At 44.2% G+C, this 17,674-nt stretch overlaps 1 protein-coding gene across 1 annotated transcript in view; it reads left to right on the top strand.

Annotated features, from left to right (window-relative positions):
- The window catches only part of KCNK2 (potassium two pore domain channel subfamily K member 2), a gene marked incomplete at both ends in the record, with an annotated part of 83,963 nt that extends 74,291 nt beyond the window's left edge, over positions 1-9,672 (top strand). The window contains 1 exon segment of the mRNA XM_084245983.1: positions 9,355-9,672. Coding sequence (XP_084102109.1) covers positions 9,355-9,672 — 318 coding nt within the window.
- Between the last annotated feature and the right edge of the window lie 8,002 nt (positions 9,673-17,674).

The raw sequence follows: 17,674 nt of genomic DNA, 5'->3' as shown, positions 1-17,674 counted from the left end.
GGGATACAAAGCCAAAGTAGCTCAAATCGTGTTCTCTAAAGCACAAGGTTATGTCACAGTGCTGTGCATGAGAGTTGGCTTGCCTGGGAGGAACCATGCAAAGAAGGGGACCCATACTTTTCCCTCTCTCCATAGACTTCTTTACCTTTAGGTCCTGTGAGTGGATGTTCTGGGCAGCCTGGCTGCGTCCAACAAGGGGGAGTGTGTGACCCCTGACACTTGTGCAAGGCATATTGTGGCCCAGCTCTGGCTTTCCTTGCATGATGGAAGTTTCCCAGGCCTCATCCTTACATTGAGAGGCATTTTACCCTAAATTCTAACTCATAAGCCATGGATGGACAAAACTAGGGAGGGGGGCTGGTGGCTTTTAGTCAGTTGGGGCAAATCTCTGCCCTCTTTTGGGGTCACAGGCTAGCTTGGCTGAGTCAGTGGCAAGCCAGCAACTTGTTGTAATGCTGCACATGTGCACCACCAGCCTTGTCTCGTGGAACCAGCTGGCAGAGCTCCGGGCTTGGAAAGGGCTGCCATGACCGTTTATGGGGGTCTGTTCCCCAGTGGAAACTCCCTTTACACCCAGGGCTCCCGGGTGAGTTCTGAAACATCACAACATGTTTTGATTTTGTTAAGTATGGTAGGAAATACTTTGGAGCAAGTGTTTTTAAATCATCAGTCTACCCCTTGATTCAGTTATTTCAACTTGGTGTGTTTGCACAGCAACCCACCTTTAATAATTTAAGCAGATGATTCTCCTACCATTACTGTCCCTCATCATAGTTTTCACATCATACCCACAAGCAACAAGCAATACCTCTACTTATTCTAATTCATATAAGACTGTGTAAGATTTTTTAAAAAGCACATCAGGTGATTTATATTGTCTTATGAATGAGAGTCCCCTGTATACAGTTTTATGGATGAACTCCATAAAACGGATGGTTTGCTTAATTTTTTTTAGATTTTATTTTAGCATAGAAGAATTGGGGTGTAAGCCAGAAGTGGGGGGTTAAGAGGATTCCCCAGAGACAGAGTAGAGAGCAGAACAGGCGGATCCACTGAAATGCACTGCTAAAGTGAGCAGCAGGGAGACAGGAGAGCTCTGCTGCACCATGTGGGTCAGCTCCCTGGCTGGATATCGAACTCAGGCAGTAGTGATGATAGCACTGAGACTTAACTCCTAGGCCTCTAGAGAGTCCCCCAAAATGGATAGTTTAAATAACCACAATGCCTGGCTGGTAGGGAGAATGTCCAGGTTGCTCAGCGACATGGGGACTGCAGTAACAACAAAAATGGAGTTTTGTTTATTTCACAGTGAGTGGCTTTGCAATCCCACCTCACTGCATTGCACACTCTGCTGTGTCTAGAAGAAAGATATTATTTCAGATCTTGGTATTAGAATTATTACTTTTTGACACTGTATTAAAACTATTGCTCTTAATCTTTACACAGTTATGTTAATATGTGTGGTATTAAGAAGTAGAGGAATCATGTACTAAAAAAAAAGTTTAGATTAAAGAGACCTTATGAATATTGCATATACTTTCCTGAAAACCGGAGAAAAACATCATGTACCTTCTGTTAAGATAATGCCTTGCTTAGTAATCCTTTTAGTTTAGTTTAGTTTTTTTTTTTTTTTTTTGTGAACCTGGTCGGCAAAGAGAATAATTTGAATAGTTCTTTTTAACAGTACAGTTCAACAGTACAATAAGATGTCAATACTTCAGAAAATGAATTAATGATAATTGCCAGGAACAATTGTCTATGCAACCTCTGAAATTAGAATGCAAAGTAGGTTGAGTTATTTTTACAGATTTAACCAGAGTAGTTCTTTCATCTTTGCTACCTGCTTTTAATATTTCACTTTTTTTTCAAGTTATTAGGTATATAAGCATCTGTGAACCAAGAAAAGTAAATTAAATTCCCATAGTCAAAAGGGAAAGGGAAAAAAGCATTGGTTGAAGATGAGGTAAACCTCTTTATTTTTATTTCTTGTAAAGAAAATCACTTCATGGCCATTAAATGCTCAGCTTCTCTTCAGAGAAAGGTTTCTTTATCCATGACACTCTGTCTCCATCAAAAACAGTGATTGCCTCTGCACATACATTTTTTTTTTAAAGACAAACTGAAATTCCTTTACGTTATTCTCCAGTACTTGAGTTAGCTGCTCGTCATTGGAAAAGCCTTACAAAACCATACAGTGTTTCGGATGGGAATTTCTCATCCAGTTATGGATCCCCTGGAAGGGACTGGATAACCATTAAGAAGTGATTATCATCCATCATTGATTGCAGATGACCTGAAGAAAAAAAGTCAAGTCAATCAGAATAGAAAATGTAGATCCCATAGCATAAGAGCTGTAGGGGGAATGTGACCAGCCGAAGTCATCCGGCTGTGGAATCCTGGCCTTGGACATGCAGTGAATCTGGGAGGGGAGGGAGTCAGGGGAAGTGATTTGGAGGAAGGGGTGTTAAGGGAAAGAAAATTTGAATTGCTTTCTTACCCCAGAGGACCAGCAGAATGATTACTGCCAGATTTCCAAATTACACCCCAAATTTTACTCATTGCAAAACAAATGGGACAATGCATCTTTGGAAATTGTTGATTTTGAATATTAGCAGTGTTTGATTAATATTCATCTATTAATGACCCGAAGTCAAACTCTACAAAAAATATAGAATTTCAAAGCTAATGGGCAGTCATGATGCTCTGGAGCAGAGACACTGGTTTTCCGATTTAGCAAAATATATGAAAGGTGAGAACATTTAGCAGGACTGAGCTGTGGGTGGCTCAGAAGAGCCAGCAAGAGAATTAGGATAAATAAATCATGGTGGCTAGAATGATTCTAAAGTTGAGGTGCTTCACAGACTTATACTGGAAAAGTAGACAGCAGGTTGCAATGAGATAATGCTCCACCTCCTGTGACTGTTGAATTTTCTAGAAACAGGACTCATGGGAGAGCATGGTTCAAGGTTGCAGAGCCCCAGGCACCCTCAGTGGTGGTGCTGCCAGGGACCCCAGGTGGCCGGGAGCCTGTGCCTTTTGCTTGGTGGAGAGGACGCCTCTGGTGACACTCGCCTGGAATCTAGTTTCTTATCAAAGGTCAGGCTGGCATTGGGGCTTCTTGCCTCAGAAAGAGATCAGAGGGGAAAAAAGCACAAGTGTACTTGTCCTCACACATGGCCTTTACGCTCTTGGGAAAACATGTCACTGGCATTTTGCAGAATTGTTTAGAAGAAATTTTTTTTAAAGATTATTTATGCATACAAGAGGTGGAGTACAGGCCAGAGGTGCAGGGTTTGAGAGGATTCACCAGAGACAGGGTGGGGAACAGAACAGGCAGATTGGCTGAAATACACTGCTGAGGGGAGCAGCGGGTGAGACAGGAGAGGTCTGCTGCACCATGTGGGTTTCTCTCTGGCCGGCCAGGAGTGAACTTGTGCTGCAGAGGCTGTGGATTGCTTCATAGTGTTGTGCTTAACCCCTTGCACCACCAGGGAGGCCCATGTTTAGAAGAAATTAATCTTGAAATGCAGTTGATGAAAACTGTGGGGTACAAAGGAAATCATCCTGGACCCCTCTGGTTTCTCATTGGGCTGCGTGAGCAATCAGAATGGCATCAGATAGGTGAATGAGCAAAAGGCAGCTTTATAACCTCTTTGTACGTGTAGCAAGAACAGAGTGGCTCAGCTTTCCCCCGGCCCTCCCACCACTGTCTCTGTGCTGGCACCTGTGGCCTTTCATTCCTTGGGATGCCCGGGCCAAGAGCCGTGGGTGCAGGGCATGCGCACCCTCCCTTACGGATGGCTGGGCCTAGAAGCCAGAGAGTATGGGCGTGCATGTAAATACGGACACCTGAGCCAAGGAGTGGGCCTGAAAGGGGTTCGTTGGCCCCCGGCACTCACAGTGTCTTGACTCTGGGGCTGGGGGCTCAGCTGCTGCCTCCCGGCCTGCTGGTCTGCCTGTGCCAGTCCCATGATCCAGCATTAAAGGCACATAGAGATACCAAAGGCTCCAAAATTCTCTCTTCATCTGCATGAATCAACTATGTACCTGCCTGGCCTGGCATGGCTGCACAACAGTATGAGATAAGTTAACATGGTTGTAAATGCTAAAGAATAATGAAGTGGACTGGAGATATCTATTTTGCTTTTAGGGACGTGGGTTGTCAAGGGCAGAGAGGAAGAAAGTTCATGTGACAGACATGTAGGGGGTAAGCTCATCCTTGTTCTGAGAGTAAAGATGAGCTTTGTAGAGAGGTCTCTGATGATAAACTGAACCTAACTATAGCCCCCAGATTCTACATTCTTCTAGGTCCCAAAACGGGGAGCAGTGACTCTTCTCCAATTAGGAAAAGGGCAGAAACTTAGGACTTGATTTCTTCTGTTAGGGAAGGCAGAGGACATAGGCAAGGAAGGAAGCTTCTCCTGCCTCCAGAGCCGCTTCAGCTGACCTCCAGTTTACAAATGTAGAGGACACGTTTGGGAAAAGAGCCATCTTCTCTGGGGATGTGGAGAAAATCCTACTGGCCCTTTTGGGGGAGTCATATAACCAAGCACTTATAAACTACAACTTAGTTATTTTTCAAGCTGAGCACACTGAAAATTCTGTTTAGGTTGTGTTACATTTTCTGTTACTAAGAAATGACTACCACATTGAAGATCAGCCCGGGGCAGAGACTGATAGGAGGAAGATCCTTAAACACAAGAAAATCAGAGGAGGGAAGCATTCCTCCTCACCCACAGGGTTGTCGTAAAGTGTCGGGAATTTAAAGTATAATGAATATACTTTCCTAAACAAGGTGGAGTTATGATTCAGAAATAGACTCACACACGTTTTCTGTTTTCTTTACAACATAAAATATGAAAGACTCCTTCAAGGTATTTTTGTACTTTGACATCTAGATAGGAAGCCCTTCCTTGTGGGGTTCCTCAGGGTTGGAGTCTGCACAGGTGGTAATAAAATGTCAGTGAAAGGACATTTATAAGGAGAAAACTGCTTCTAACATTCTGCTGGGCAAGTGTCCTTGTCTTCTGACCCAGTGTTTCCACTTCTGGCAATTCTTGGGCATATTGGCAAAGATAGGTCTGGGGGTATTCACTGAGGTGTTATTTTTAGTAGCAAAAAAAAAAAATCCTTGTGAATGGTCACCCCTAGAGGCGCCTCGTGGCCATCTTGCTGTGGAGGAGATGCCAGGGGCCTGGCTGGGAGTCAGGGTGGGGGCCACTGACAGGAAGGATGGAAAGGGCCTCTCTGCATGGCCTCAGGACTAGGAAGGCTGATCTGGCCAAGTGTGTGCCAGAGTCCACAATCTCCAGCTTTTGTGTTTCTCAGAAACAGACCCAGATAAACAGCAGTTAATTCCTGTAAGGATGATAGGAGTACAGTAAAAGATTTTGAAGTGAAGGTAGGTGACATCAGATGAATGTGTGCATGATTCTGAATGGATGTGGGAGAGTTGATCCGCCTGAGCCAGCTTCCTGGTGCCCTCAGAGTCTCCACCCTGGGTGTGTGTACATACCACACACTCACACCTCACACACACGTCACACACATTCACACACCACACACACCCACACGTACACACTCACACGGTCATATACCCATATTCACACATTCACTATATACACATCACACACACCTCACACTGCACACACACACATACCACACACGCCTCACATGCCCACATGTACACACTCACAGTCACAGACTTATACTCACACACTATATATATATCACACACCTCACACACACACCACACATGCCTCATATACCCACATGTACACACTCAATCATACACTCATTCTCACACACTCACTATATACACATTCACACTCACCTCATATGCCTTGCACACCCCTCACACAGCCATACACTTATACTCACTCACTATGTGCACACTCACAAACACACATACTCACACATTCACAACCTCATAGTCACACATTCTCACACACACACTCACAGATCTGTCCAAATCCAGGGACATGTCAGATTAACGTAGATGTCGATCTCTAACCCCCTTTTATCATTCAGGCCTGCAGTATTTTAGTGACTGTTTTAGTGCCTCCGGCTGCTGTGACAAGATTGAACAGGCCGGGTGATGGCTGATGAAGAGCAAACGGGCAATCCTCTCTCTCTCTTAGTTCTGGAGAGAGAGAGAGTCAGACCCATGGCCCCAGCACTGTGGGGTGCGGGCCCATGTCCTGGTCCATTGTCTGATCCTCCTCCTTGCTTCCCGTGGTGGAGGGGAAGGGGCAGAAACTCCTGGTCCTTTCTAGAAGGATTCCAATCTCATCCATTCCTCTCTACCTCTTAGCTTGATCACCCCCTTTGGATTTTAACATATAAATCTGGGAAAGAAACAAACATTCAGGCCATAGCAGAGACTATTAATTATATTTCCCATATCAAAGGTGAAGCAGAAATCAACAAAGATTATAGGAAAATTCAGTACATCCAGAGCTGCAGTATTTCTTTGCCAGGGAAGAAAGAAACTTTTGTTCTCTAAGAAATGAACTCAGTGGATCTCTCAACTGAAAGCAGAGTGCTAGAGAGAAGAAAATGGGTGATGCTGCTTGTGAGATGATTCTAGAACATTCTTGATGATTAAATTCTGGTTGGGTAAGAGGAGGATTATAAATCAAGCATCCTATGGGTTGAGCCGTTGCTCTCTTTAGGTTATGAGAGCGCAGACAGGACTCCACAGAGGAGGAGGAAACATAAGCATGTGCTTAGAAAAAAAATTGGCAGTTTTTGTTGCTTTAACCCTCCAGAGAGAAGTATGAGGTGGCATGTAGGTAGGTCCTGCAGCAGGGAGACAGGCATCCTGCAGGTATCGGCAGCTGAGGAACAGGCAGCTCAGACAGGTGGAGACATCTCCTTACCTACCATCATCCACAGAGAAACTGTTGGTGGGACTCACCCTTGTCTGTATGGGCCTCCGGGTGGATTTGCCAGTTCACACCACGTGGCTGTCCCCCCAAAAGGAGCGTACATTTTTTTTTTTACATTCCAAAATTGAATGTTTATTGTGGTAACTGATATGCAGAATATTTTTAAAAGAATTTTCCAAAATCATTTACAGAAACCATCTTGAGGAAATATTAAAAGCCAAAATAAGATTAATTTTAGATGCTTAATTCTAGAACTCTAGTGCTCCAGAACCAGGGTCTTACCTCAGGGACTCCAGACTTCTAAAGGTTCTCAATTGTAGTATGTCTTGAACTGTTTACTGCATAACTAAAAAGCTTGATAAAGCCATGGCTTACCTTTTGTAATGTAGAGAATAATTTAAATCCTACATTCAGTTGGATCCCTTCTATTTGGGATATGATTCAACCAGAAACTCTGATTGGCATTGATGGATTTTATTAATAATGAGTGAAAATAATAAACTCATTATTGTTTAATAAATGCAATTTAAATGTAGATAAAGATTTTCATAATGAGAGGTTTAAAGGGAAAGTAATGAAAAAGACTGGGAAATGCTCCAGGTAGACTATAGATAACTTTATTCAAAATGATGGAATCTACCTATAAAATTACTTTCTTTATATTTATCTCTATGATAAGACAGCCTAAAACACCTTGTGTGCCCAGTTTACTTTTCACAAATGAGAACACTTAGTCTGTGAATCTATTATTAAAGGAAAAAAAAAAAACATGGTTGAAAACCCCTCAAATATGAACAGCTAGTTCCTCTATAGAGAAAATGAAAAAGGACAAGAAAAAGGAGAGGAAGAAGAGGAAAGAAAAAAGCAACTTTCTGTTGTTTGTCTGGAATGATTTTTATTTGTCCCTACCATACATGGATTTTGTTCTTCTTAATTATGAGGTATTCACTTAAAGTCCACGTCCTCTGAGAGACCGTCTGTGACCAACCTAGCTAAGGTCACCTGTCCACCCCTTTACTTCTCATATATCTTTCTTTACTTCATGGCTCTGATCACAGCCTGCAATTATTTGGATTATTTATTTTCTTATTTGTGTATTATGATTTTCCCCACTAGAATGTAAGCCCTGTGAGGAACACGCTGTTTGTCTTATTCCTCAATACCTAACACTTACTGGGCCCCCAATTTATTGAATGAGTAAATAAACGAGAACCAACCTCTCTATTTGGAGGTCTCCTGTTAATCTGTTAGACTCTTCATTTATGGGTCATCTCGACAAGAGCCGAAAGGAGCGTACTTTACAGCTGTTCAGTGACTGATGAGGCAGGCGCTCAGCTCTTCCCCACCCATGCTGTAAAGCCAGGCTCTTGGCCTGGAGGGTGCAGCCAAGCAGCTCAGCCAGGAGGTGCTGAGCTCACATGCAGCCTCTTTCCCTCTGTCTTGCTGCTTCTATTGCCTTTTCTGCAGCAGAGCGCTTCTTAGTTAGAATACAAAAAAAAAAACAAAACACAATGTTTTAAAATGGTCTGTGTTGCCTTTTTATAGCAGCCCTCATGCCAATAACAGAATTCATGGGTGAACCTCAAACACCAGGCCAGGGGACGTGAGTCAGGCAAAAAAGATGAATAGAGTGTGATTCTACTGACATGAAGTCTCTAAAACAGGCCAGTGCAGAGACAGCAAGTAGATGCGAGGTTACCAGAGGCTAGGAGTGGGGGGGGGGGAGTAGGAAGTGGGGACTTGAATTTTTATGCAGTGATGAAAAAATTGTAGAAATGGATGATGGTGGGGCTCGCACAGCTCTGTCTGTGTACTTAAGGCCATTGGATTATACTTGAAAATGGTTAAAATGCAAGTTTTATGTTACACGTATGTCTATATATAACACACCACACTAAAAAACACATAAGTTAGGAAAGATTCATGCACAAAATATCGGCACGTCTGGTGCCTCTGACACAATCTGGTTCCAGAGTTTCGTTGAGAGGTTAATCTTCCAGCTGAGTGTGCAAAGTGGACTCTTGGCCTGCACACCAGCTGAGGCCAGTGCCCAGTGCTTGAGTAATCAGAGGGCTGTGCCCCTCTCTTTTTTTTTTAAGATTTATTTATTTATGCATACAAGAGCTGGGGTACAGGTCAGAGGTGCAGGGAGGTGAGAGGATTCACCAGAGACAGAGTGGGGAGCAGAACAGGCAGATCCACTGAAATCCACTGCTGAGGGGAGCAGCAGGAGACAGAAGAGGTCTGCTGCTCCATGTGGGTAGCTTCCTGGCCAGGTATCGAACTCATGTTGCAGAGGCTGTGGATACCTTCTTAGTGCTGCGTCTTAACCCCTTGCGCCTCCAGGGAGGTCCCTATGCCCCTCTCTTTAAAACACTCTGATGGGAAACTCCATCATTTGAAGGTATTTGAAGGGAAACTCCACTGTTGCCGACTGTCCTGTTGGTGTCTTTGTCTGCTCCAGGTAGGGGAGTTCCGGGCCCACGCTGCCGAGTGGACGGCCAACGTCACTGCCGAGTTCAAGGAGACCAGGAGGCGGTTGAGCGTGGAGATCTACGACAAGTTCCAGCGGGCCACCTCCATCAAGCGCAAGCTGTCGGCCGAGCTGGCCGGGAACCACAACCAGGAGCTGACCCCTTGCCGGCGGACCCTGTCTGTGAACCACCTGGCCAGTGAGAGGGAAGTGCTGCCCCCCCTGCTGAAGGCTGAGAGCATCTATCTGAATGGACTCACGCCCCCCTGTGCGGGCGAGGAGATCGCTGTGATTGAGAACATGAAGTAGGCATCTCTCGCAGGAGCCTTAGGCATAGCCAGAGGTGAGGACGTCTCTGCTCGTTAAGGCTGTTGCTGGTAGCGTTTCTTAAATTGTGCGTGAACTGCAAAGGAGGGGGATAGATACACCCATCCTGGTCACCTGCCATCAAGAGGATTTGGATTCTGAGCCAGCACTGTCTGTCTGATGATACTTTCTTTGACACATGGAGTGAACACCCAGGCCTGATGCCCTTCTGTGCCCAGACTGTCCACCTCCTCTTCTCCTGATGTGCCATATGCCTCAGAACGAGTCCTGTGTGTTTCTGGTAATCACGTAGCTTCGAGGGGTCAGCCCTTTACTATTCGGGGTGTACCTAACTGAGCCTAGAAACGGACCGTTGTTGGATGACAACAATTTTTATGTAAATGGCGAGAAATTCTTATGCAGTCTTTTACCTAAGAAATTTTCTGTCAGTGCCTTATCTTAGGAAGAAACAGAACCCCCCTAGCTAATGTGTGGTCTCTCTTTCCCCACCCCACCCCCAGGCTCACCTCCCTGTCCTTTACCCAGAGCTCAGCTGGAATCCCAAACCATGTGGAAAGAGTGTAAAATGACTGAGTGAGGAAGCCTGAGGAAGGGGCAGATGCCAACTTAGATGGACATTGAGGCAACCCTCAGAGACCCTAGCGGTCAAGGCACTGCAGAGAAATGGGGTACAAAGGTGGCCCCTCCGAATATTTATTGGACTCCGCTGCCCATGGTACATTAGTACCAGGCCAGCAAACATTGGCCCCTCCCAGACGGCCCCTGTGTTCCTAGCAGTATTTGGAATTATCCTTTATGGATAACTATACATTGGTAAATGTAGAAGAAGAGTATCTATGCACTTATGTAAGTAATCTGCAGGGAAGCTGTCCTGCGGTCTCCGGGAGTGATTAGATGGTGTGGATCGCCATCTGGGCAGAGAAGAACGTGCTACAAGCACTTGCCAACGAGTGCACTGCCAGCATCTACTTTCTGATGTACGAAAGTCATGTAATTTTCTTTTGGGGGTGACTGTGCCTGGGGAGGCAGATGATGCTGCAATTGGGAGGGGTGTGGTCCCAGCCTCTGGGGCTCACACCTCTGGCACACAGCATGAGAATGGAATTCTGGGCAGGGGTCACTGTGATTTTGCACATGGGAAAACCTAGATTGCAGACATCACCTCTGATGTTCAAGAAAAGGCTCTACACCACAATTGAAATCTCGAGAACCTTTCCTTCTTAGATAGAAGTGCTGATAACCCTTTCTAGTTTAATTTTATAGCCTGTAATTCTTGGGATGTTTTCAAGACTCAGAAGAATTCAGTAAAGGTACCCAGTAGCTTGCTCCGCTGTCCTTTATTTTCATATTACTTCTGCTGTACATTGTATATATAATTTTTAAAATGCAGAAAGAAAATGATTTCCCTAAATATAATTACAAAACTTATTTCTTTTACTCTTGGGGGGTAGGATTTTCTGAATAAGTGGCATTCAGTTGAGGGTTGGAAAAAAAACAACCCAGGATCTTAAAAAATACAAAAAACTAACAGATGCTTATTTTCCAAAATTTAAGCTAGAAGTATAAATATTCAGTTAACTTGTTGAAGGTACTTTTATAAACTTAAAAGAATCTGAACCAAAATCTTAGGAAGTCAGGCTCTCATAGAAAGGAAGCTACATCCATTTCTTCAGTGACTGTTCTGAAAGTTGCCATGGTGGGTTACACCATGTATAAACTGTGAATTGTATTGATAAATAAAGTTTGTAATTAAAGCTGTATTTTCTGAGTCTCCTGCTTGTACTGAGAACCTGGTTGTGGCTGGCTGACAGCCCCATGATGGCACTTCCTATGCTGAGTTGCTTTTGGCTCCTTCATTCACAACATTCAAGAAATGGATTTGAGGTGTTATCACTGCCCTTGATAAATACCCTGGAATGTTCTTCGTGGCTGTTCATCCAAAAAAAGTATTCTGAATTTCTTTTTTTTTTTAAAAGATTTATTTATTTATACAAGCACTGGGTACAGTCAGAAGCGTGGGAGGGTGAGAGAATTCACTAGAATCAGAGAGGGGATCAGAACAGACAGACCAACGAAATACATTGCTGAGGGGAGCAGTGGGCACGGCAGGGGAAGTCTGTGCACCATGTGGGACACTTGCTGGTGGCCGGGGATCTAACCGGTGCTCTAACCAGCGCTGCAGAGGCTGTGGGCAGCTTCGCAGCCCAGCGCTCAACCGCTACGCTACCGGGGAGGCCCAGCATTCTGAATTTCAATTTTGAAATATGGTATTTGAAATAGCTTTTACATTCAAGATCATTTCTATGAAATGGGGATACATTCATGTCTTATGTTTTCATGCTTGTCCCTGTTTTGACTTTGAAGTTGGGATGCCTAGAACAGGCCCTGGAATGTTTTTTGTAAGAAAAAAACACCTCTCGGCAAAATTGAGACCTAAAGAATATGGTTGTAACTATCTTCTAGGCCTCATACCTCAAATATTTGGCCTCCATAAGTTGTCATTCTCTTTTATCAATTTATTCATTCCTAAACAACTTGATTCTTAATACATATCCTCAGACTGATCCCAGGCATCATTCTTAGGACTGGAGAAAGTCTAAGAAAGTATATCACTTTATTTTTATTTTCTTAATTTTTATTAACTTCTTGTAGAGAGAACACTGATAAAGATTTTGATGTAAGTCTAGAGCTGTTTTGTGAGTTTCTTTTATTACTGGACCAGTTTAAGAGTGAATAGTCTTATCCTGAAGGGTATTGGAAGAAAAAAATAAAAGTCCTAGAACCAGCAAGAATCGGGGATTCAGATCCAGATTCTAAGACATGGATTTTAACTGCCCCTCTCCCCACCCACATACACCCTGAGGACTTGTAAGTATAAAAGTGACTGGGACTTGCAATTTTTTACATAAATCTGTACACTTTGCTAGAGTCCATGCCCACACACTTTTCCAATAACATTCTTGCTGTGCAGGACAGAGTGAAAGTTCTGAGACAAAGAGGGGAGTCAGTGACTCGTCTTGTCCTGCGATAACAGGCCTGCGTTTCTCCCTCCAATTCTAAGGACCCTGTGTCATAGGGAAAGCCAAGTCCCACTTCACTGGGCGTAGAAATTCAGAATTATTTGATTTGGGGGCTGGCAGTCCAGAGACCAAAGGAAAGTTCAGATGGAATAAAATAAAAACCCAAATGTGTAACTTTTGAAGACTTGAGATAGCTCTTTATGCCTAAAGACTGGAGGTCTAAATCAGCATTTTGTTTTCCTTTTTTGGAAACATTTGTGCTATGCTAGTAAATTTATCATTTATTTGTCGTTTGCATCCCTTATTAAATTTGCTTTTATATAAAGTAAAAGATGTCTCTATTGGCTCATAACTTCATTAAAATTAATATATTTTCTTTAACATGAATTTACTCAAACGTCCTTTCCTGGTCAAACTTAACGGGCCTCCCTGGTGGCCTAGGGGTTAAGTCTCAGGCTATCACCTCTATGGCTTGAGTTCCATCCCCTGCCAGGGAGCTACCCACATGGTGCAGCAGACCTCTCCTGTCTCCCCGCTGCTCCCCTCAGCAGTGGATTTCACTGGATCTGCCTGTTCTGCTCCCCACTCTGTTTCTGGGGAATCTCTGCACCCCCTATACTCTGGCCTACACCCCAGTTCTTTTATACAAAAGTAAAGTAAAAAAAACTGAACTCACTTGGCTCATGCTCACGTGTCTACTCAAGATGGTGTGGATTAACACTTGCTTTGGGAAGGGAGGCTGAAGAGTTATCTCGACAGGAAAGAGCTTCATAAGCTCAGGTGTTTCTTTCATCAAGTTATTAAATTTCACCAGCTGCTTCCCCACACCCGTCTACTACACCTTCCTACAAGGCAGGAATTTGTTTCAGTGACCAGTGACCAGGAGTTCACAATCATTTGTTTGGCTTGACACCATTTACTCACTAAAATCTAGCTTTCACCCATTCTAATAGTCACAAAACCACTTGCTACTTTCCAAATATTAGCATTATACAGTATTTTTTACTGTTATACTATATGCAACTCTGTTATACAACCACTTTTCTCATTTATTTCCTGTCACTGCTTTCCAAGTATTTCTACATGGACCAGAAACTCACTTCCTTTCTCTGATCTTTCTCTTCTGCCCTCTTAGACTTTGATTTCTCCCTGAGCTCCAGTGCCATCTTGTTAACTCCTTTTGGGTAGATCCATGCCCCTTATCACCTTCCCCCAGTGCTGGCCCCTCTTGGTGTCACTTATTTCAATCAATGGTACCACCATCCATCTGGCTGGGCAAAGCTCCTACAATTCCATACCCACCTAAACCCAAGTCCTCCTGACTAGGATTCTGAATATATCTTGACTCTATATGTGGCTGCTACCTTCATCCAAACCACTGTCATCTCTCTTGCGTTTGCATCATTCTCATGCTCATGCTTGATGGCGGGTGGCGTTTTCAATATGCAAACCTGATCGCAATAGGCTCCAGTTTGAATCCATGGATCATCTTTGTTATTTTAGAAGACCAGAATCCTTCAAATGGCCCTCAGAGCCTTCCTTGGTCCAGCTTTGCACTGCTTACAGACCCACATGTATCCCCTCTACCTCTCTGTATCCCAGCACCATCAGTGTTATCTCTCGATGCTGGTGTTGCTCTGTTTGCTCCCTTTTCTGTTTGATGTTTTTCACCTAACAGACTCCTATTCATCCTTCAGAAAACCCAGCTCAGGTATCATTTTCTCTGATAGGACTTCCCTGACACAAACCCAGCTATCTTTATAATATGCTCTCTAAAATCACCTTCCCTTCCGTGGTTAAGCATTCTTCACTATTACTGGATTATTACCTCTCTTTATTTAGACTAAATTGTAATTCATTTGTTTCAGTTTCCTACTATATTCTCTAGTTCCTAGCAAAGTGCTTGTAGTAGGTGCTCACAACAATAAACACGATGAACAAATGAAAAACAGGGATTAAACTGTTGTGACCATAATGTGCGTAAGATTTTCTCAGCTCCACAAACATTTCTTTCCTTTCCCTGGATTAATAGCAAACAGATACTAGCTATTTCTCCTATTTACTGGTGATCTGGTGAGTAGTTACTCATCACATAGGGAAAAAAATCAAATCCAATTCTTCAAATAGACTTTCCATTTACTTGTCATTATGCACATTTACTCCTTATAAGCAAGGATTGTGTTATTTTCATTTCCAAATTTTGGCTCACAGAAGATAAAATCAAAGCTTTCCAGTTGTAATTTAATCTTGAAAATTTGTTAAGAAATTAGAAAATATTTGCTGACATTAGTAAATGGCTGCCTGTTATTAGCTGCAAGCCAAATACACATCACCCCTGCCAAATAAAATTCAGCTTTTTCATGCTTAAACAAATTTATAAGCAGTCTGGGAAGAAATCCATTATTTGGCACATTTTGAACTATATCCAATAGAGAATATTAGTCATTTACATGATATAATTTTGAAATTAACTCTTAGAATAAACATTGGTTTTCATTCAATCAAAGCCTGGCTTCTGTATTCTATCCATTTCCATACTATACAATTATCAGAGGAGATGCTGTGGATGGTTTTTATTATCTTTAAAAATAAAATTAGACTTTACATGTATTGACATTAGGCAGGATGTTTCTGTATCTTTATTAAAGTTTTAAATGAGTGTCAGTAAGTAACAATACCTGGCCCAGATACAAATTCTAGGGTCGCTCCAGTATTTCAGAGGGGGCATGAGACACTCCAGTTGCTTTTGGGACATCTGACCCCTCTTACCCCACAGGCTGGTGGTGCCTACAGAGTTAACTCCTGCTCCAGGAAATTAGATTTTTAGAAATCACCAGTCAAGTGTGCCAGCCCCTTGATGAGTGCATGATCTGCACAGACTCTGCTCAGATTGCCACATCGACTTTTCAAGTGTCTTTAATGCGCCGACCACCAGAAAGACAAAGCCAAATGCAAAATCCTTTCTTGAGCATGGGAGCAGCAGGAGAGGCCTGGCAGCAGCGCAGAGGGTGGGACAGGGCTCTGCCAGAAGCCCTGTACAGAATCTGGGAGACTGAGGAGGGAGGAAAGGAGAGGGAAGGGCTGGCAGGTGGGGAAAAGTGCCTCAACGGAGGCCCCAAGGAGAAGATCTCAGGTAGAGGTGCCACGAGCCCTAGACCATGCTCCCTTCAGAGAGCAGCCATGGGGCCGCCTGGGGTGGCTGTGGGCAGTGGCCCCCAGCCAGGCCTGCTGGACAAGCCCTTGCAGTCACCATGCCTTCACCTGCGAGGAGGGTCCCACCTAGGCTCTTGGCCTGAAGATAGATGTAGAATTTGGCCGTGGAAAGTCCTTTCCAACTTTAAAGTTGGGGGTGATATGATTAGAGCTGCACTTTCATTTATTTTTGAAAATAGCAAGTACTTTATCAAGTATTAATTTCAAACTTTAACAAGGTGAAAAGAAATCTAGTTTATGTGATAATTTGTACATAGATAGCCTTAAGACAATGACAGTCTTGTGAAACAAAAATGATCAAATACTGGATGAATCAATCCAGTTTCTGTTTCCATAGCTATGCTGCCTCCTCCTTTTCTCCGCATCTTCTGCACTTCTAGAAGTGTCACTGAGGTGTGGTGTGGAGGAGGGGAGAGTGGATGTCTGTAGCTGGAGGTCAGAGGACCCCTCTGTGGTCCCTGAGGGAGGGATCGGCTCTGATCCAGGGGAGTGCAGGGATTAGGAACTTGGAGCCAGGGTGAGGAGGAGATAGTTTGAGGTGGGGGACTGAGGCTTGGGATGTAGGAATCCCTGAAGTGGAAACCATCAATGCACAGTCAGGTCACACAAAGAGGCTGGGGCCAGGGGGTGCCAGGTTGAGTGATGGACAGGGAAGCCCCGCTCTCCCCAGGCCGTACATCCCAGTGGGGAGCAGAAGCTGTCCTAGTCAATCCTGCCAGATAAAACACCCCTTTTTAAATGCTAACCCAGTTTGCAGGGATGTATGTAAAAAACCCTCTCATATGAATTAAATCAAGCTTAGAAGATTCTCTCCCAAATTATGGTGAATAGAAATGCTTCCAGACAGTGCCAGCTGTCTCCCAGGGGTAAAACTGCCACAAGTTGAAAAGCACTGAACTGAATGATTGTATCTGCTGTCGTGGGGATGCACCCAGTATGTTAGCCACGAGGGCGTTACATACCCCGCCAGGGAAAGAAGTAGGTGAACAGCTGAACACACTCAGATGAGACTTACAAAATGGGAAATGCTTTAGAAAATTGAAACAGGACTCAAGGGTATATTAGCCACCTGAGGACAGTGTCCAGTCAGTGCAGGACAGGTCATAAGTGCAAGACCACTCAGGCTCAGGGAATATTTTGTTGTTGTTTGTTTGTTTGTTTCTTTAAAGAAAAAACCAGGGAAACAGTTCCCAAGGCTGCAAGTGGCCGGCTCTCTCACCCCAGGTAGTGTCCAGTTTCTGGAAGTCCTAAACAAAAGGCCGCTCATCTGAGATGGCGCCGTCCCACCAACAAGGGCTTGGAGCTCGTGGCAAACAGCAAGCCAGGGTCCAACTCACCTTGGCTGGAGATGCCCCCAGGTGGGGCCGCTGAAATGACACCACAGCAGCCACTTTCTGATGGTCAGGATGGACAGCACTGGACGCTGGACCAGACAGCAATGGAGGCAGCAGCACTGGGAGGTAACAAATGACCAACAGACATCCTAGGTGACCTGGACACAGTGCTGGTCACCTATGCACAGGGCCGGGCAGCACTGGCCAGGAGGGGGGTCAGCAGTCACCTGTGTTATAGCTTTGTGGGGTGTTGGCCACACCAATAACAGCAGCTCTTTGAGGCAGCAGGCCTGGGACCAGGTGCTTCTTTCAGGCGATGTCAGAGGCAGGCTGGAGGCAGGTCAGAGGCAGGCTGCGGACCCCGGCCTCTGCAGAGCTCTTTGGCTTCTCTGTGAAGCTTTTCAGCTTCTCTTCTAT

The sequence above is a fragment of the Talpa europaea genome (assembly GCF_964194135.1).
Source record: "Talpa europaea genome assembly, chromosome: 10".
In the NCBI taxonomy this organism is placed as follows: Eukaryota; Metazoa; Chordata; class Mammalia; order Eulipotyphla; family Talpidae; genus Talpa; species Talpa europaea.
This window is presented reverse-complemented; position numbering and strand designations above follow the sequence as displayed.